The 21,836-nt window shown below is 38.0% G+C and overlaps 1 protein-coding gene across 1 annotated transcript in view; it reads right to left on the bottom strand.

The window, feature by feature from the left end:
• Positions 1-1,269: 1,269 nt before the first annotated feature.
• LOC134540996 (electroneutral sodium bicarbonate exchanger 1) overlaps positions 1,270-21,836 on the bottom strand; it is a 168,898-nt gene continuing 148,331 nt past the window's right edge. Inside the window, exons 21-25 of the mRNA XM_063384108.1 lie at positions 20,999-21,106; positions 17,893-18,030; positions 17,569-17,753; positions 12,089-12,197; positions 1,270-11,078 (exon numbers count right to left, since the gene is read on the bottom strand). Coding sequence (XP_063240178.1) covers positions 11,007-11,078; positions 12,089-12,197; positions 17,569-17,753; positions 17,893-18,030; positions 20,999-21,106 — 612 coding nt within the window. The 3' untranslated portion in view covers positions 1,270-11,006. The remainder of the gene's footprint in view (positions 11,079-12,088; positions 12,198-17,568; positions 17,754-17,892; positions 18,031-20,998; positions 21,107-21,836) is intronic.

Below are 21,836 nucleotides of genomic sequence, written 5' to 3'. Positions count from 1 at the left end.
TGTTTTTGCCTCATTCTAAAATATTTTTGATACTTTTAGAATGTGTCTTTATTTTTATCACAGGCAATTTATATTAAAGGACTGTATGTAGGTGTCTGAAATTTGGACATTTTAATATGATTCAGCACTATGTCATTAAGACTATGTTGCATGCCATTTTAGTTTGGTTGATGCATAACTTTGTTTTTAATTAGTTTAATGCAGAAAAGGATGGTTGCCCCTTTTACATGATGTTATGTGTGGTGTTGAGTTAGTAAGTAAATACTCAATAAAGCCATGTATTTATTTTGCTATTTGCATATGGGTGCTCCATTAATGTTCTTTTCTGCACGAATGCATTACCATTTTTGTTTTAAATAAACTGCTCTTTTTTTGTCTCAAACTTAAGACTCTGCGATTTTGGAAGGATATATGTTGTGAAAAAATTTTTCCACCTAGCCACTGGGGTTGATGCTTTTGCTGTTATGGCTTTTGAATAAAGTTAGAATTTGGCAGTCATTATAGTCCTTTCAGTCTTCAGTCGTTTTAATTTGAAAACCCAGAGGCTACAATAGGTAGTTAATTTTACCTCAAAACTCTTTCTGTCAAATTTTTTTGAATTCCTGATGAATTTTGAAGGACACAAATTAATGTTCTTGCAAGAGCTATAGGTGTCATCATTTTTAATGTTACGCAACCATTAAAACACAAGAGTGGTTTTGTAAGCCAGATGAAATTAAAGGCTTACTCTAAATTACATCAACTGCCTGGGCAGTTTGGGCTGTATACCACTTATAATTAGTTGGCACACAGACAGCACAAGGAGCTAATTAATCCCAAGTGAAGTAAACCTTGTTGATAAAAGATGCATTCTTGACAGAAAAAGACTACTTGCATTGCTGGACTTTTTTGTGTATGTACTTTCAGCTTTGAAAACAGTAACACTATGTTAAATAGTACAGTCATTACAATTTTAAACACTAGCAGCATGTTGCCACATTTTTTTCTTGTTCCTTAAAAAAAAATATTAAAAAAAAGTTTTACTATTAAATCACTTAGTTCCTAACCATTCTGTGTGGATTCATAAAGCGTGACTTCACTGCAGGGGCTGAATGACTTCGGCGCTCGGAAACAAATGTACGAGGGCACTTGTTTACAACTGCCAACGTAAAGAGAACCTGTTTAGCTGGTATTAGTGCTACAGCCAATAAACCACGGGAAAAACCTTCATAAACTGTTTGAATCGAGTCACTTTCATGGGAACAGCACGTAAAAGAAAAGTCATTCAGGTAGATGTAACAATTTACATTTTATTTATTTCGACTGAAATCACAGACTTCTAAATTTCTAAAAACATTACAACCTTTAACATATCAATTTTTTTTATATAACTTATGTACAAACACTTCACTATGGTAAAAATATCACATTTAGTCATGAGAACATTTTTAATTAACAGTTATAAAATTCGTGTCCAATCGACAGGTAAAATTTGATTACACTACATCAAATAAATATGGAACCTGTGTTGAATTATAATTTTTGATACAAATGCTACGGGTTGTTTTCCGAATCCAACACTCGCTACTTTGGCCAAATTTACTGACACTTGACAACACAATTGTGTGTGCAAGCTGGAAGGACTTATTTACAACATTAAATATGTTCTGCAAGAGCTAACGTTTTCCGAAATGGTGTTACGTGTAGTTAGCTGATAACTATAGTTTCCTTTCGTATCATACGTTTTACTTAACTGTATTGTAAACTGAACAATGAAGAAATTTATCTTGGAAGTTTATTCTTTCTAAAACATTTGGATTTTTACAATATTAAATTTTTAATAGTTGACCAACCTCAATAATTTTGGCAAAAAAAAATTAATGAACGGCAAAGTTGTTCCTAGTTGAATGAGACACTCTGGCCATGTTACTAATCTTTTTGACGTCAATATTCGTGTCAATTTCAATGTTCTGTGGGGTGATAATTGGGAAGAATGTAGAAGCACTTGTTTCCAAGTTACAGTTTCTGTTACCAGCGATTTCTGTCATGAAGGCAATAGGTATTGTCAGACAATGGGCATTCACAAGTTGCTACTACCTAAGCGGTCAAATGCTAGACTTGTACAAAAAACGTGCATGCATGGCTTATTCATCTGCCTTACATCTTCATTGGACCTCAGTTATTCAATCTAAACAAATTTTGACGGCGTTTAACATCTGCATGAACAATTTTCCTTACTTCGCTGCACGGTAAACTTGGTAACTTTCAAGCCAGATTTGCGTGAACCTCGCACGCTGCTATCGCCACTGTCTCAGGACTGTCGATAATTATTTTCAAACCCTATCGTGGATCGCCACTGTTCCCAGGCAGTAGCAGTTAACTGTTTTCCTTTATTGTTCCCCCCCCCCCCCTTCACACCCTCTACAACTATCCTTGTCTCCCTCAGGCATTGCAACTGCACTACCCTGAAACTGAACAGACACATTAACATACCGTGTTTTCTCGCATAATCGTCGCACATTTTATTCTAAAATCAAGTTTGAAAAGTAGGGAGTGTGACGATTATGCGGAAAAAATTTTTTTTGTTAGATAAAGTTATTCATAAAAAAAAACTCATTCATGGAAAGTACGTACTTTTAAAATGTAAATTATAGTTAATATTTTTAATTTATTGTACATTATTTTATTTTCAACCCTTGACACATAGATTTTTCAGAGGTACTCTCTGCGATTCAAATTCGAGAAAATTGTGGTTCGACCCATCGTCCAGTTTCCAGACACGACTGTGAATCTCCCTCGCAGCAGTTACGCCCTTACGCCCTGCAACGCGACCACTGGCGGTGTCCGCATCTAACTCATCTTCGCATCCAGCTCGGAAAATGTTTTACAGTCAACAGGTAAAAAAAACGGTAAGGAACATTTAGCAGCGAGTTCCTGGAAGGAATTGGTATTTCCCATTCCTGGTAAAATTTTTTTAATACAGTCGGAATCTGCGAGCAAAAAAACGTTAACAGCGGCATCGTGCGTGTCTTATGTTCCATTAACTGCAGAGTTGAAAACCGAACACCGACCACCGTGAAGAGAGAAAAAGACTCCTGGACGCTGTTCCGGCAGTTGTGTGCTTTGGGTTGATTTACAACTTGTACGAGTCGGTTTGTCGGACAAAACGTTTTGTCAGACCCACAATTCGAACTCGCACGGACGTTGCAGCATTTCCTAAGGTGAGTCAACATACCTAACTAATGCCAGACAGGAAAATCGCAGAAAAAAATACCCGAAGGCATACCTAGAAGTCAATGTAAATGTCAGCAGTCATGTGCTAGTCTGACTAGCTATCCACAACGGGGAACATAAATTTAAATTCCGAACATAAGTATAGTGCTTCGCTATCGCCACAAAACTTCAAAAATAATTAATGTTATGTTGGATGATGCTCCATGCAGAACAGATGTGTTGTCTTTGGGAGCCACACGTACACACACTATCTTCTAAGTGTTACTACTTGAAATATTGCAAACCTTTTTTTTTTGGCATTAAATCCCAGTTTGAGTAGTTAAAAGGTTGCTGTAAATTTTATGTGCTATGGAAAATTTTAGGCTACCTGTGCAGAAAAAATTGTTTTCAAGTACACATTTTCATTGTCAATTAATTTTCCTTTTGGATACTCACAACAAAAAAATATTCAAAAATTTAAAAATGATTTTTTTTTCCTTGCTAAATATTTATCCAGGTACAATGTAAAAACCAAAATCACATTGAGTTACGATTGACTTTTAAATTTTTAACAGTTTACTACAAAGAGACACAATACAATGTTTTATTGCATGGTTCAAATAAATTACTGTTTGATATGTTTAAAAAACACACAATTTTGTTTACATTGAATATAATAATTACAATCTCATTTTTACTTAAAACTCGACCAAGTATTACCAAATTTATAATGACACTGCACACCTTAATTTTTCCTTGGTTTTACAGAACATTTTCCCCGACATATTAAAATTAACCAACCAACAAACACTGACACAAGAAAATTTATCCAGACAACTGGGACGGGCAACAAAAGGAAAGTCCACACATACAAGGTAATAAAATGAATATTTAAAAATTAATTACTACATATTTAGTATTTTACATAAACTTCAGTTTTTAAGGAAACAACAGCAATAAACACTTTGTCAATGAACAATTATAGAGGAATATTCAACACAACAAGAGTTCTTGAAGCTCATGACTATAATGCAATTTAACAGCATAAAGAACAACAATAGTTTAACCATTGAAAATTTCATTAAAGATTGAAATTTTATAAGTAAGGTATAAATAACACTTCGTAAATCGGTCAGCCCATAACTGCTAGCTACACAGCACAAACATTTTTACAGTGCACACGTCTGAAGGTGAGACACATCCAACAAGTTTTCTTGTTCCTAAAAGATTCTCTGGTAGATCTGTCGTAAATCTAAACGACTCACTTTTTACTCTGTTAAAGAACATGTGGTAACGCTTTTAGGAACTAAGACAACTCACGATTCAAATAAATAAACACCACACGTCATATTTGTTTCACACTTACAATATTGGTTCTTGCCTGAGACCACCTATACTGCTATACTCGTCTGTACAGTCTAAAACACAATTCTGCAACGGACACAACAAACATCAAACTAGGAACAGAAACACAACAGTAACCGTGACTTCCCCCCCACTGAACAAACACCAACAGTTGTTGCTTCAGAAACTACGCATGTGTAAAGGAAAACACTCAAAATTCCAAAACTACGGTATTTTTGGTAGGTAAAAATTTTGTGCACAGAATAAAAACACTACCTCTTCAGCTAGATAAGCAGTGTGCCAAAAAAATTTTACATGCCATAAACAATCTGCCTCTAAATGTTCGCTTAGTAACCGCAATCAGCACTTTACCTCAGCCAAGTTTTATCTTTCTCATGCTGCGAGTGCAAAGAAAACCGGTCAAAATAAAGAAACGACCGCAGACAACACCCAGTGTCGGCACACAAACAAACGAGCAAGACAAAGAGACACATTGGATTGGAATTGCCACGTGATATGTACAGAGGCAACAACGTACATTGGGCTCAGAAAACCTACAGTATCATAACCCTGTGGAGTTGATGAAAACTCTGAAAGTAGTCGTGGTCTACAGGACACAGTTTTAAAATGGTTAAAAAAAACAGTATTTACTTGATTTTAAGACACCATCGATTATAAGACACACTCCTCTGTTTTATCCTTAGTTTTGCTTTAAAAAAAAAATATAAGACTGCATGATTAAACATGATTTTCCTTATTTGGTGGCTTAAATGTTGACATGTAAAGTTAAACTTACCCTCATTTGAGTTAGGTGCTTAGCAAAATGGAACGGTACCTAGTCTTATGCATTGCCGTCGTCCGGGGTCTCGGGCTCGAGTCCCGGTGTGGCTCCTAGTGGGAAAAGGCGGTTCTTGATCTGTGTTGTCCGGGTGGGCGCCAGACTAGCTCGGCTCTAGTCGTGAGTTTGGGGTCGTGGATGTATGTGCCCCTGCGTGGCCCACTAGGGCCGGCGGCGGTGTTGCGTGAGATGATTTTTAAATAAGAGACGTGGAGTTGAGGTGGTGGTGTCGTACCTTTTATTCATAGGAGTGAGTCGTACACAATACAACACTCTACAGAGGTCCCGGGGGGGGGGGGGGGGGGGGGGGTTTACTCGTTATTCCGTGGCGCCGTATTGTTTGTGTTCCGCGTTACGTGGGCCTCGGACGCTGTTACGTCTCATACGTCTCACTGGTTACGCGGGTAACGTAATTTCGTAACACAAAGGCGGGACACAAAAGTACACTGAATTAAGGGGGTGCGCACAAGTTACGTGGCACTCGTTACTCGGGTAACGTAAGTTAGTAATACAAAATACGGGACACAAAAATACACTGAATTAAGGGGGCGCGCACAAGTTACGTGGCACTCGTTACTCGGGTAACGTAAGTTAGTAATACAAAATACGGGACACAAAAATACACTGAATTAAGGGGTGGGCGGTTGGAGACGGCCAATCCCGTATACGAATGTCTCTGCGCGGGTGTTGTGCCCACTGTGGTGAAACACGCACCGCAATTAAGTTTGTCCAAGCTCCCTTGCGGGTTTGTGGTCAGCGCCGTGCGCGTGACCTTAAGTAAAGTTCTGTGCGTTGCGGGAGGCGGCCCGTGCCGTATACTGAAGATCAACCCCGCTGACCAAGTGTGGTGCGGGGTGTCTTTAAACTGATGCGGTCGGATTAGGTCCTGGACCGAAAAGGGGGACCGGGTACTCACGGAGAGTTTAAGTAAAAAAAGGGGTTCTGTTAATTAGTAACTATATTTACCGGACGTTACTTTCGATGAAGACAAAGGTTGTTGCCTCTCCGTGGGACGTAGGTCCGCCCCGGTCCGCGAGCCATGATGAACTGCCGAATTGGCATGGCGTCCGAGGGAGGCTCGGCCTCTCTTGCGCCAGGTTTGACCTCATTACGCTAGACTCTAAATGGGTGTGTCTGGAAGAGACTTTATTGTCGCTAAAATCCTAATTTAATGTTCCAGGAGGAATGGGTACGGTTCTTCTCTTGTCTACTCAGGTTTTCGCGGGTTTGCCTTTAATCGCTGTTCGGCTCGCCTGACTCGGGTGGGCCATGGCCAGGGGTGTGTTCCGTTAGCGGGAGCGTATACTGGCGGGTGCAGGTCGGGCTCTGGGGTGGTCGTCCGCCGGACGACGTCAGTACAACATGATCATTCTTTATTAGTGCCTCACTAAATAAACTTACTTATCTATACTTTAGCTTCTGCATTTGTAGGCAAACTATTTTGTGAGTTCGATAGTCACAAAAAAAGGAGATGCTTAAACTCAGAAAATTAGAAAATTGGAGGACAAAACTGTAAATTTCCACGTGCAAAACCAACAAAAAAGAAAGGCGTGTCTTACAGTAGGAGTAAATTTGGTAGTTTGTTAGACAATCAAAGCGGAACTTGCAAATGTTTCCTCAACACACGGTCTAGCCCCCTGAGACTGACTGCCGAAAAATGACTTGCTTTTCGCTATACTACCTTACTTAGCTCATCCTCCGAATTCCTGCAGATCAAAAACCGCAGCTAAGAGGTTAGAACCAGTCTTTCCTACGGGGAGGTATTTGTTTCCCATTATCAGTTCAGGTAAAATGCAAGTTTCATTCTGTGCTTCTTACTTTTTAAAGAAAAAAAAAATGCAATTCTATGCATGCAGTTCACTAACACCAGGCAAAGTTCAAATTTATTTTTACTGTGCTGTTCACTATTAGCAACATGACATTCCCGGCACCGAGAACAGTAAAAATAATCGGCAAAAATTCGGTAAAAACTCTCTGTAAGTAGACATAAATTATAACCTTCTTGCAAATGCATACCTGCACGTCTTTCTAACATCCCTTCAAACCAAAGAGTCAAATTTTACGTAAACTTTTGTTTTTCAGCATCAACAGTAATAAAAATAATTGTCATTGAACAATTATAGAGGTATATTCAACACAACTGAGGTCTTTCAAGATCATGCGACTACAATGTAAGTTAGTAGCTAAATAACAACAGTTTAACCAATAAAAATTTCTTAAAGATTTAAATTATTGATTTGTTAACATCTTAGTTCTCAGTATGCATAGGGAAACCTGTATTTCGCGAATACATTTAGTGTCAAGGTATTTCACAAAATACTGGAGCTGTTCTCCTGTGGTTATTGGCTGAGGTTGGTGAGAGGTGTCGTCCCGCTCTTGACGGGGCCAATGGGAATGTGGTCACCGTACTGCTGCATCCTCACAGTTTGCCACAACTCTTAGAAAAAGCTAAAGTGTTTTGTGAAATACCTTGACATGAAATGATTTCGCGAAATACAGGTGTCCTTAAGTATGCCGCATTTGGTAGGAGTAATTATTTTGTGAACGGAATGGAAATGTGTAGCCACGGTGCCGAAGTGTCAAGATGGTTGACCCACGTGTGGCAATGTAAACCTGTACATAGTCAGTCGCTTTAGTAAACATTAGGGGACACAGCAAACTTTATGATAGTGAAACTACCATGGAATACCTATACTTGGAAAACTAAGGTAGTCATAGTAAAAAGCAATTGCAAGTTTTAAAATATGTAAGAAAAACTGGCATTACAATTAATATAATACATGTTTTCCTTGCAAAACCTCAACAGGCTTGAAGTACATCGGTAGATAGCATGCTTGTAATGCTCAGGGAAAATTTTTGACGTAGTTCAATCCTATTCCTGGATTTTTTTTTTTTAATTTTCTTAGTAACATAGTGATATAATACAATGTAATAATAGTGAATCAACTCAATAAGGTTCAGGTTTTTTTTGTACAAAGTATTTAAAGACTCATTTCAGTCATTTAAGCAAAAATAAACAAACAAACAAACATATACTTAGTGTTATAATATGTGTAAAATGTTTCAGGTTCTATTTTAGTAATAACATAGACATATAACTTCTAAAGTTTGCGGAAACTTTATGCTGTTTAGTGAATTTCAACATGATGGGTGGTTCTTTAAATAAACTTTCTTGTCGAAAATCAGGTCCAAAAGCTGGGGTAACAAATTTTAGCGGCGGGTGGATAAAATACGTGCGAGATTCGCTTCCAGAAATTTTGGCATTTGAAAAGCAGATATTTTATATCGGTGTATTTATCACGCTCAGTATTATTTTAAAGAATCATATGTTGATTTTCATGTCAGAATTTGGTATTATAAGTTCACATGCAACATGAACAACACGAGAACACACGAATTTTGCTTGTTACCGAGGTTAAATGTTCAACACATCACTGGCCAGTACTTAAAAGACTAGCTCACATTTTTTTTTTTAAAGAAAAGTTTAACACTTTGTAAATCAGTTGCATACAATAATTTGCACCACAGTTTGCCATAATTCTGGTAAAGTGTACTGTAGTTGTTGGCCGCACTGGGAAAACAGGATCGGACCCTTGCGCTCCCCCTAACACATTTTAATAGATGTTGCTGTGCCACAGGCTGTAGGTAATATGCTGCTCTAGCACTATAACGAGACGTAAAGCATTCGCTCTACCTACGTGAGGGGGAACTTTCTTGAAATAATTTTACAGAAATGGGGAGTGCTGATAAGTAATTTTGAACATTACTATATATTTTTTGAAAGGAAATTTTGTAGATGTTAACCGAGAACCGAGAAAATTTTTTTAAGAACCTGAACCAAACTGACAATAGGGATAAAAGTACAACTGAAACATCACTATCACTCATTAAGCTTTTTAATTTATTCGAAGAAGGTGATGTATGAGCTTTAAAAGACAATCATTACCAAATTTCAAATACATAAAAAAGTACCAAACGATAATAAAAATGACGGTGTCACGCCAGTGTGTGTTGAACCAGCACTGCAAGATTTATTTAACTTAACTGCCAAAGGTACAAAGCATTGAAGCACAGATGGAAACGTTATTCTTCTCAGAACCAAACTCTTCAAGTGACCGAGTTTTCTAGTGGGTTAGCCACGAGGACAGATTGTGCAGTGTAGAAAACAAGACGACATCTGGCTACCAATGCCCGACTGCCAAGGCAAGGAGTTGAGGTAACTTTCACGCACTCCATTATGATTAACAAAATGTGCACACAATGAGAAAACTGTACACTCAAGTGTATTCTTACTCACTTCTGACTAATTTTGTTTTTCACATCTACACTTAGGGATTATCATCTTGAGTTCTTTTCTATCGTGCGTTATCTCAGACCCAGCAAAACTTCATGAACTTGAGGAAAACACTTTCCGGATGGTTTCATTTTTGTACAGTTATGTCGATGTCTACATCCAAGCTCCTAAATCATCATCCACTGATATGAGTTATAACATATCTCTAGGGACATATACCAACATCACATTGAACCATTAACAATGCAAACTGCACAATGTTACAATCACTTGTCGATGTTGGCAGGACTGCCGAAGCTGGGTCCTCGATACATGTGTTGTCGCACAGATACGGAGTGTGCAGAGCTTCAGAAAAAACCATGCAATTCAAAAACTGCCCAAGATATCAGTGTTTTGTCTGTTTACGAAAAGCATTCAAGAATGTGCTCCAGGCGGATAAGTACATAAATGTTTTGTTTCCATATTTTGTTTTTAAAATGTATTTTTAGAAAAGTGAAAATGTCTAAAACCCCTGATATCAGAATAATTATTAGACATGAAACACCCGGTACACATTCAAGGGACTTGGATTACACCTTTATCTTCCAATTCTCCACCATATGTTACGTTCACCGCTCAGATCTCAGTTATAATGTGACGACGAGAAGACTGCGCGCCAGTCCAGAGGAGACACCGCGCTAGAAGCACCATCAACCCGCCTCGCCGACACAGATACACCCCTGACGAGGTGGGTCCCTAATTCAAAATATGCTGATATGGTTGACAATTCAAATTCCCAAGAGTAGCTTTGATATTTACAGACAATTTGTATAAATTTAATAACTGCGATAAGTTTTTACAAAATTACAAATTGAGACATTCCAAAAAGTGAATAATGCCTGTTATGATTGGAACACATGCAGTATCAGTAAAACACTATGAAACACTCACAACTAATTGATCAACAGTCTTATACCTACTCTGTGTTTGTTCACACGTTCGTTAATTTTTTTTAAGCTTCTCAATAAAATATTCAGCAGTTTTTTTTTCTTCAGGTTTTCTACCAGCCAAAACAAGAAAATGATATGCCAAGAGTTACGTATCCCGTCACAGAAGTAGTAATTCCAAAAAATAAACAGGCGTGAACATACAGCGCAAGCTACCGTAGCACGTGCACAACACACACATACAACGGGTGAGAGAGAGCGCTGGCAAAAAACTGCGGTGAGAGAGACAAACGAACGGATGGCGCGGCACAACGCCAGCGGTGACCTCTAACGGCCGTTGGAGCGGCATGCCGACGCCACATACCTCCGAGGTCTTGCGCAACGCAAGCGCAGAGACGAGTCTCGTGCGAGCCTACAGTTCCGTCTCCGCGCCACTAACACCGTTCCCCCGCTTACTCTCACCTGCCCACACTATCCTCTGACTCTGAAACAAACACATCACGTTCCTTCAGCAGGCTCGGAGTAGATCAAGCCACTCTGGACCTTATCGCACTCAGGTCCGAGTCGGACAGTACGGACGAAGCAGAACTACTGAAACTAGCGCTCAATCCCTCACATCACAACCTTTAAATATTTCTATGTACAAACACCAGTTTATAAAGTTGTATACAATAATGTTATAAGGAGGGCAAGTACGTAATATGTTTTTTTAAGAAATTTTTAAAATTGAAATTAAATGAAACATTTTGCTTTGTACTTCAATAACAAACATATTGTAGCACACTGTGCTTATATTACAAGAAAAGAACTTATCCGGTGCTACTGGAAAATCTTAAAAGGTTCAATAAATACTGTTGAATCGATCCCGGAAGTTACAATGAAAGTCACACAAACAAATTATTTTTTTTAACGTGCATTAGAATATTGACAAAATTACAATGAACAATTTGTAGATAACAAGACTTAAATATATTTATGAAATAAACTTTGGCACATTATTTCATCCATCGTCCGTCTTGTCTAAAACAATGAAAACAGTTTCAACTACCCAATACTCATCAACGTTTAGTTTTTAACAAACTTTACCCTTTTTATATCCTCCGAAACAAACAGCTGTCGTGTGACGTAAAGTAATTCCTTGACGTATCGTGATGCACGTAACAAACGTTGTTCTTTTTTGGGAATTGAGTAGGAAAGGGTTAACACACTTTTTCAGCATGCTGGCGATATCTTACACGTTTTCCTTACGAGAAAGTGGCCCGTGATTAAAAAATACGTGTTGTAAAAAGTAGTATTGAACAGATGTGATGTTAGAATGTGTTGCGGTGTGAACAGTTGGTACTGCTGAGAGAACACAAGCACCGTTCGTGCGAACGCTGTCCGTTAGCCTCGCTGCCATGTTCAATCAGGGTGCTCCGCGGATGGCCGCAGGAGGCACTGCGACGGGCACTGCTGCCAACCCTACACGCCGGAGTCCGCCACTCCCCTCCCCACCTTGGCCGTCGCGCCGGCCGCCTCCTCTTCCTCCGCCATCGTCGACAGCCGCTTCATCTCGTCCTCCAGCACGGCGTCCTTCTTGCTGCCGCGCCTCTTCGACCTCAGCCTGCGGGGAACAAGGACACGTCCTCGCTCGCACACGGACCACGCAGCGTGCCCGGGGGCATTCCCCCCACAACACCAGGTCTCGCGGAATATCAGACGATCAAACACGGTGCCACACTTAGTTGCAAACCCACTCATCGCCACGGCCCCCACAAGGGTCCAGGGCCCTTATTTTTATACATACTTGCTGAGGTCATTTTAAAGTAAAATAATTCTATAAATACAGCTTAGCTTGGACTTATAAAATAGCAACCATAATAATACCCAGGACTGTACCAACATCCCATCTACCAGAAATTGTCTAGCAATAAATGGAAACAACTTTTATTTACTGAGTCAGGATTTAATTTAGGCACAACCAATAAAAGAAATTGCTTGATAAATATGTAAATCTTTGTTCACAAGAGATGAAGTAAATTATAAGAAATAAATAATAATACTACAGCAACAACACACCAACGAAATTGCAATTTATGTTTGTATTTTAATGTGCAAGGGACATTCTCAGGTTAAATAACATTCTAAAAGGAGTGTAGGTAAGAATTAAAAACACAATTATAATGTAGCATGTGACTGTAATATTGTCACCCCGCCCTCATCCACCGTCAAAGATCCTTGGTCCGGGGCCCGTAATCGAATGTGGGGGCCATGCTTGTCGCAGTGAACAGGAGATTTTACTGAATTGTCACGTACATCAATCACAGTGTTAGGGAGAATGCAGTATACTTATAAAGTGCAAGGAAAAAATCTGGTGAAACAGAGAATCACTTTCAAGTTGCAAAAACTAAAATGGAGTAGATATAAATAAAACAGAAGACTGTAGAGATGTCTAGTATACTGACGATAAAGGTGTTAAGGACTTGTGAGCCATTGTAAAATCCAGTGAAAAGGCAAAGTAACCACTGAGTATTTAATGTGCGTGTAAAATGAACAATTTTTTTTTTGTTTCAGTGGTGTATAAATATTTATTTATAAATTTATATTTTGTCAAAAATTTAAAATATCTGTGATTTGTTCAATGATTATTTAATTTAAAGGTGGTGTAAGGCAATTTGTTCAATGTTGCAATACCTGTGTATTGCCGTAACAAACATAAATCATAGAAATAAGTACTGTGGTAACAATTCCTAACCTCAAATGTTGTTTACGTTAAACTTCATTGTAAACAGGTTTGGCTCCTAACACACTTGGCTATGTTAAAAGAAAAACATGCCACTAAATATTTTTACACTATTTTTACTTATTATAGTTAAATTACATCATTAACTTTTACAAGGAATATGACCTAGCACCGGTACGACAAATACAACGGACAAATACCATCAGAAACGCAGTCATATAGACCATAGAGTAAATAAAGTTTTATATCACGGGATGTGCACTCATTAGTGAGATGCTTGAAAGTTTTGTTTGTGTGCACGGCCGTAAGAGCGCTAGTGTGCTCACTGCTCACTGTTTGTTTACTATTCGTTGCCAAGGCTCATTTGTAATGGCGGCAATTTTTCTTTCGCATTTTTGTTTAGGACTTTAGGTTATTTGCTTGCTACTTGCTTATTGCTTCGTAGGTGGAAACTGGAAAAGATCTGCCGTTTATTTATTCAATTATTTAGTGGTCATATTTTAATTGAGGTAAGATTGTTAAATTGAGTAAAAAATTACGTATTAAGTAAAATACAATGCCGCCATGTGTACGAAAATGCTGTGTAACTGGTTGCGATTATAAATTTGCTGTTAGACACCGCTTCCCAGTTTACGAAGAAACTGTATACAATGAATGGATACAGAGAATAAACATCGAGAAGCTGAAAACTCTCCACCCTTTTAAAGCTGTAGATGTGATTGCAAACTTCAATTGTAATGCTAGCTTGTGACATAGGTGGTTTTAGCATAAATAGCTACTTAGGTCATTCTTCCACCAATGTTTATACTGTTAGTACTGTGCACGGCCACAACAGCGCTGCAAATAGCGTTCTGGCTGTTATTCAGAGAGTGGCCTTTCTATCCCTCCCTCTCTTTTCTATGTTCTATATAGACAGGTCTGGCAACTTTCTATCCTTTACTTTGGTGTTCTCGTCAGCTCAGTAAAACTCACTGCGGCCTGCGAACTAACGGCGCTAGTAGTAGGTGTTACCTTCATTAACTTAGGATTAAATGGGAGTTTCATATAAAACTTAATATTATTCCAAATTCATTCTCGATTAAGGAATTTTTTTCCCAGATAACTATTTTTTTATATTCAATTGGGGTGCTTGGTAAATGCCTAATCTGTACAAAGGCCTTAAAATTTTCCTGTATTGTTAGTTAAGTTGACTCTTGTACTGCGCCTGGCTGCAATGAAGGCTACGGCTTAAAACTGTCTATTTTAATTTTTTTTTCATTTTTATACCTACCTAATAACTTGGTTTAAAGAAAAAAAAGTCAAGCTGAAAAACCAGCAAGAGTCCCCCCCCCCCCCCTTGTTAGATCAAAAAGATAAAAAAGAATTAATTGATTTAAAAAAAAATAGTGAAAATGTTCAAAGATTAAATAATAGCAAACGAAAATTCTTGATTTAAATACACACTTAACATTTCTTATGGGAGATCCTAGTTTGTTTGGGATCTACATTCTCTACACTCCATATTTTGTACTGATAATTGAGGCAAAGTTACAAGTTGTTGAATGCATTTAATCCCAAAAAAAGCTCCCATATAAATTAAACAAATGCTAAACTGTAACCAAAATCTAAAACTAAAAAGAGTTTTAAAAAAATATGCACACTTTTATACGAAACTCCCTTTTAATCCAATGTCAATGAAGGGGACACCTACTACTAGCACTGTTAGTTCGCTGTCCGCCGCGAGCGTCGCTAATTCGACTAAGAATGAAGTAAGTTGCCAGACCTGTCTATATGACCATTTAATACGTGTTCGTACTCAAAGATCACAACGTCATCAATAGTTTGAGTTTAATGAAAAATGTTGAGCTCGTAATCATGGAGCTTTTTCCTGCGATCTCCACGAAATTCATTGCTTACCGTTAGGGCTGTGCGAATGTGACTTTTTCAATGCAAATCAAATGCAAATATTTGCGAATAGCGAATAATTTGCGAATATTTTCTAATTAAATTCTAAGTATAAATCTGAATAATTACAATCAAATTTGGCATATTATAAATTGTTGTTTAAAAGAGTAATGTTCTTTAGCTTTATATACAGTTTTATTGCTCAAGTAAAATGTAAATTTTTATGTCTCTTCTAATGGTTTAGTAAGAAAACACAATCAGTGATATAGAAATGTCTTCGTCAAAAGCCAAGCCTACACCTTGCCATCAACATTACGTAAATTGCAGTGCAAAAAGACCAATTTCTTTACATGTTCTGGATCCAGGCATTGCCTCTTGGAAGTGACAAGGTTCCCAGAAGCAGAAAAACAACGTTCTGAACTTCACTTCTTCTTCTGATAATTAAAAACTGCAAAAAAAGTTTATGAAAGTAAACAGATCTTCGATGTATCAGTTTTATTTTCCGCAATAAATAGTCAAGCTATTACTAACTGATATATCAAAGAGTTGTTTATTACAACTGCTCGTAAGCATGGTCAATATTCCGTTCTCTGAGTCTTTTGGAATCAAACGTGTCAAGGCAAAATAATTTTTAATGAATTTTGTTTATCGTGTCTTTTTAATTTTATCTAATTATTTACGTAACATTTTCGGTAGTTTAAAAAGCGATTGCGCTGGAGCAATTCTAACAACACAATTCTCTGGCCAAGGGCCACTCTGCTAGCCATAACCACAAACGGACACGTTTTCTTTTTTTGCTGTAGCCATGATGGCAGCTGTGTTTACTTTTATATTGTTAAAAAAAATTCTCTAGATTTGTATTAGTAAACTTAATAGAATGGTGACCAACGAGTTTGTGTGCATTAGTTTTTAAAGGTTATTTATGAAAGCTGATGCGCTGGCATTGTTTTAAATTGTTTTACACTTTTATATGGCACATGGCTTGCCCAAAAATTGTGCTAACGACAACTGGATATAATAAATTAATTATGCTACACATCACGTACAGTTTGCAGTAAAATCGTAAGCATTTATGATAATTTTCACGCTACATTGGCTTTAACTGTTCTCAGTATGCCCATGTACCTAACCTAAAATTTTATGTAAGTAAAGGTCCGCTTACAGTTTTTTTTCTTCCATTAAGTCTCTCGGGAAAATGATTTCTCTAGGTTCGACATATTATTGTATCACACGTTTTGTCAAACAAAAGTAATATTTTAATACATTTGAAAACTTTCGAATATTTGAAATTTTCAAATACCTAATTTGGTTTCGAATGTGAATCGAATCAAATATTTGATTTGCACGAATATTTGCAATTTCGAGTATTTGCACACCCCTACTTACCGTGTCTTGGACCGCAAAATAGGTGTTCACAATCAGCCTCGTGTGATCAGGCCCCTTGCCTCCCTCCAAGGCAATACAGTTCAATTCCTGGCGCATTTCCCGCAAATGGAACATGTCGCGGTCGTTTCAGTTAACATGATGGGTTTTCTCAGGGTATTCTCGTTTCCCTCACCCATTCACTCCGCTAGGTTTTCCCAAAACCACAAAAACCTGAGCTTTTCAGGATTTTGCCAAAAGCTAATTCTTATTATTTACGAATAGAGACATGATTGTATGGTTTTATTTGTCGGCCAATTTTTAAACAATACAAATAAATCAGCAAAATATATGTGCGTTTGTAAAATGTACTCATGTCGTTACGTAAAAATTAGTTAGTAATTAATAACAGTTGCAATATGAAAAAAAACACAAATTTTTCCTAATCTATTTATTACACACATTTTGGTACATGCTAAATAATTTACATTCATTGAATTTAATATATTAAAATATTACGTTTTTGATATCCGAGTTGAGTTTTGATTAAACATGCTAATTAATTTCATTAATTTTGTTTCATTTAGGTGTTATTTGGTGTACTGACTTGATTTCGGTGTTATTTTGGTTTTATATGGATTCACCATATAATCTTGTCCCTATTTATGAAAGGTAACACTAACAATTAAGAGTTTTAAGATGAATACTACATAACATTGGTTAATCCACCACAGTATACAGCATGATTTTATGCTTTCAGTAAATGCTAGGACCGACATAAATATTTGTCTTTTTAAGAAAAACATAAGGATATGGTTAGTTTTAAAATCCTTTTATAGACAATGAAATTTGATTATACTATGAATTTAATCAAAATCATGTAAAAAAAAACCATGCAATATTAGAAGTAAAATAATTTACGATACGACCCTCTTAATGACACTAACATACCTGTGATATGTTGCATTCTAACCATCAAATTACTAACACATAAAAGGTTACATACCCATTTTTAGATTTCTTCTTGTCCTCTTTGTTCCCCATTGTGTTCTCGTTGACATGTTTCCACAGTCCAGTCTTGTTGACTTCCTCTGTGATGTTGATGGAGGTGTACGGGATCTTCACGACGTTGCCGTTGGCAAGAGGGATCTGCAAGTTCGCACCTGGACCAAAGTCAGTCGCCTTGCCATCCTGATTGGTTCAAGAACAACACGCTTACAGTTCTTCCCGCTGCGGCATTGCTCACAACTGATGCTCACTTCAAAATTTTGGATTTCAAAAAATTCAGAATTTCCAAAAACAAAACCAAACAACATTGTTATTTACTGACCTCTTCAGAATGAAGCTTTTTCATTTCGTCTTCGTTGGATCGCCGGATAGTTTCGGGCATCACGTCATCCAGTATTTTTAGCTCCCTTTGCGTGAATATGAAGTCAAGAGACTTTCTGATGCCAATCATCACGACCAGCTACAATGAAACAAAATTGGTAATTGAAAGCGAAACAAAAATAAGTAAACTCTCAATTCTACAACCACAAGAAATAACAGCCAGGTGGAATCCCAATGACAGGTGAAAAACATAACAAAATCATATCAATACAAAATTGGCTATTGTTGCCAAATTAGCAGAAACCAAGGAATTTTTAGTGAATAGAAGTAGATTGGCTTCTGTGTTGTAGCCGTGTCCTTGGCGAATAATTCACAGACGTTTCGGGAGCAGTAAGTACTGTAGGTAACTGCTCCCTGATGATGGCGACTGCAATGTCGACCGAAACGTCGGTTGAATTATTCGCCAAGGACGGGGGTACAACCTAGAAGCCAAGCTACTTCAAACAATGGCCGTGAAAGCCTGCGAACCTTACAAATGCCTTTATTGATTTATATGTAGTGCCTTTGTTGATTACAAGTTTTTTTATACGTAAATGTGAATAAATTTTTCCATCCGTAACAGGTTCATTTTCAGCGTTCCTGAGTCACCAACTCGCAGGATATAACTGCTTACCGTAGTTTTACTCTCCGTAGCTGCATCCTAAAGAAAACTGCCTTATTTCTGCGGAGCGATACAATATGGTTTAAACATGCACGGGATGGCTGTGACCATCTCAAAGATGGTTCATGACTAGGGACACACATTTTTATTTTTATTTTGTTATAGGGCGAAGTGCATCCCTTCTCAATTAAGTATAGCAAAAATTATTAAAGCACATGCATACAATTAACAAGAATAAAATAATAAATAAAACATACAAATTCAGGTTCGAAAAGAATAAATAAACTTGACTTGTGACACAAAAATAGAATAAAGGAAGGATATGTTTGAATGCAGGTTAGGCCTACCTAATAAATATTAGTATACACACAAAACAACATGGTTGGTAACAACACCCAAGCTAAAATTTCAACACGCAATAATTATAAATATATTCCACGGTAGGTAGTTTCAATATCATAAAGTTTCATTTGGCACAACAATATGTTTGGTATGTACCCTAATTTTTTTTACAAAACTTATTTTATACAGGTTTATGTTGCTGCACATAGCTCCACCATTTTTGTTCAAAATTTCCGTTCATCGACTTACCTTCCATTTTAACGAAATTACTCCTACCAAATGCTGTATACCGAGATTTAAGATGTTTGCACATAAAAAACAAATGCACAATGATATATGCACAGACAAAAGCACTTTAGACACATGTACATAAAAAAATGTGTGCAGTTTATCATGATTTTCGAGTAATTTGCGGGCTGGCCCTAGTTTAATCTAATTAATGTAATGGTTATTATATGTAACTGCGCTACTTAACCTATCTTATGAACTTTATTATTTCCCACCACGATGCTATGCATCTAGAGTAACTTCATAACTAAAGAAGATTCCTTTTTTTAATAAACAAAGTATGCCAATAGACATATTTGCAGTATTTATTTAAAATAAATTGACGTCGGCCGGGGCTACGCCCTCCTTAAGCCCGATGTGCCTCACGCCGTCACCACCCCTCTCCTCCCACCATCACCCTCTATTCAAACCTCCGGCCTACCCGTGCGTACGTGTGCGTGCGTGTGTGCTCGCCCGGCAAGAGGGCGCTGTCGAGCCAGTGCGCCGCACCCCTAAAAACATAAGTATATATAATTGTGTTGTTTGTTTTTATATTCCCTAAGTGCAACGTGACGGCAGATCGGCCGGGAGGGTTTTGTGTACTTTAATTTTTTAACTTATATATTAAAATCTCATAGCATTTCCGGACATTCCCGAGGAAACCCGAAGCCAGACAATAATTAAATTTAAATCTTAAAAATAATAATTTGTACAATCTTTTCAATTCATTCAAAATTTGTTACATAATTTTCAATGCTTTCTTGTCATGTTAATTTAGTTTCCCGTGGCACGAATTCAATAATATCTTTCAACGGCAATTGTTTCGGCGGGAGGACGCCATGTTATTCGAGCGAGCCATGATCTCACCCCAGTCTTCCGCCATCAACGACCGAGAGCAGACGCATCAGCACTCCGGGGACCTCACCGCTTGTTATCTCTGCCAAGTAATTCTGTTAAATTTAATTTCATCTCAATCGCTTTCTTTTAGTCCTCGGAGCAGCTCTCGGTCGGGGGACTGCTTTATTAATTAATTTACGGCCAGTCTCGGTCTTTTATCTTGTACTACGTAATTCAATATGTGACCACGTGGTGGCTCATCACCTATAAACCGATTCGTGCCGCGGGCATTTTTGTACTGTTTCAACCGTGTACGTGTGTGAGCTGAATTAGCGGAATAAATCAGGCGTGCGAATTTAACGTATTATTCGTTTATTTCCCATTTGTGTGACCACGTGGAGTGTGACGGCGTGTGGGACGCCTGAGAGCCCACTTCGTAGGGAAAAGCGTGCCCGACGCTGAGAGCGGGCAGGAATTAGTGCTAGATGTTTTCAAGGGGGAATATCTCACATGGGCGACGTCACGCCCTGAGTTAGGCGTCTCACCGGGTCCACGTGCCGCACCACGTGGTGGCGCCCACTAACAATCCACCGTAGAGCCGACCGATCGACCCCCCCCCCCCCCCCCGCGACAAAATAACGATCCTCTTTCCCCCACTTGTTAAATTAGTTTGTCTGGCCTCTCGTTGCTCCCTCTGATGTTATAATGGTTATTTACTCAGCTCTCATTTTGCTCACATACTTCCGTTTCTTTTACAGCCACTTGGGCATTTATTTTTATTAGTAGCACGAGTGTCAGTTACAAATGCCTGTTTGTTTTAAACACCTGCTTTCTTTCTTAAAAAACACTGTAGTAATTTAATGATTTTGTATAGAGATTTTTGTAAATTTTAATCATCAGTTAAAGAACTTGGCAGGTACTAGAAGATTACAGAACAGATGTGAACATCAATCACTATAACATAGAGGTAAAGTTGCACTTGTATGTAAGGCGTCCTCACCATCAGTGGGAAGAGAATAGACGTGGAGCTGAATGACTTGATGACCCACAACACTATTAGACATGCCAACTGAATCAGAGTGAAGATGTGCACGCGCTTCAGTGGCACCTGCAGACATTACAACACACCATGGCACAGCTTAATACACTCTTCTCTATCTACTCTCTACAAAATGCACATTTGAGATGATTAAGCAATTATAAAAATAAAATGCACACAAAAATATGTACAATTTTATACTTAGGTAATTACTTTTCCTAAAGCTTAGATATAAAAACAACTGATTTATTTAAAATTTATTTTTTTAAAAAACAATACCTACTGAATAATCGTTACAAAGTGTCAACACAGTGGATATCGACTAAAAGAAAGATATGAAAATACAAGATGAATAATTTTGTGTTGTTACATTTGTGCCGAACATCAATGCTGCTTCCAACTTTGTTTATATCACGTGGGCTCCAGTGTGAAGTATAACTGTGTAACAAGCTCTCACATGTGTTCTAAAAACTCAAGTCAAAACAATTTGAAACCCTGGACAGGATGTAGGGGGTGTAGGGGTATAGGGAGTGTAGAGGGGTATAAGGGATGTATGGGTGTAGGGTTGCAGGGGATATAGGAGTTGTATGGGTGTAGGATTGTATAATGTGTAGGGGTGTAGGGTGTGTAAAGGGTATAGGGGGTGTAGGGGTGTAGGGGTGTAGGGGTGTTAGGGGTGTAGGGGTGTAGGGGCATAGGGAGTGTAGGGGTGTAGGGGGGTGTAGGGTGGTGAATGGAATGTAGAAGGGTGTAAGGGGGTGTAGGAGTGTGCAGGAGTGTGCAGGAGTGTGTAAGGGGT

This window comes from Bacillus rossius, chromosome 17, assembly GCF_032445375.1.
Source record: "Bacillus rossius redtenbacheri isolate Brsri chromosome 17, Brsri_v3, whole genome shotgun sequence".
NCBI classification, from domain to species: Eukaryota; Metazoa; Arthropoda; class Insecta; order Phasmatodea; family Bacillidae; genus Bacillus; species Bacillus rossius.
The sequence above is the reverse complement of the archived record's forward strand: the minus strand, read 5'-3'. Positions and strand labels throughout refer to the sequence as shown.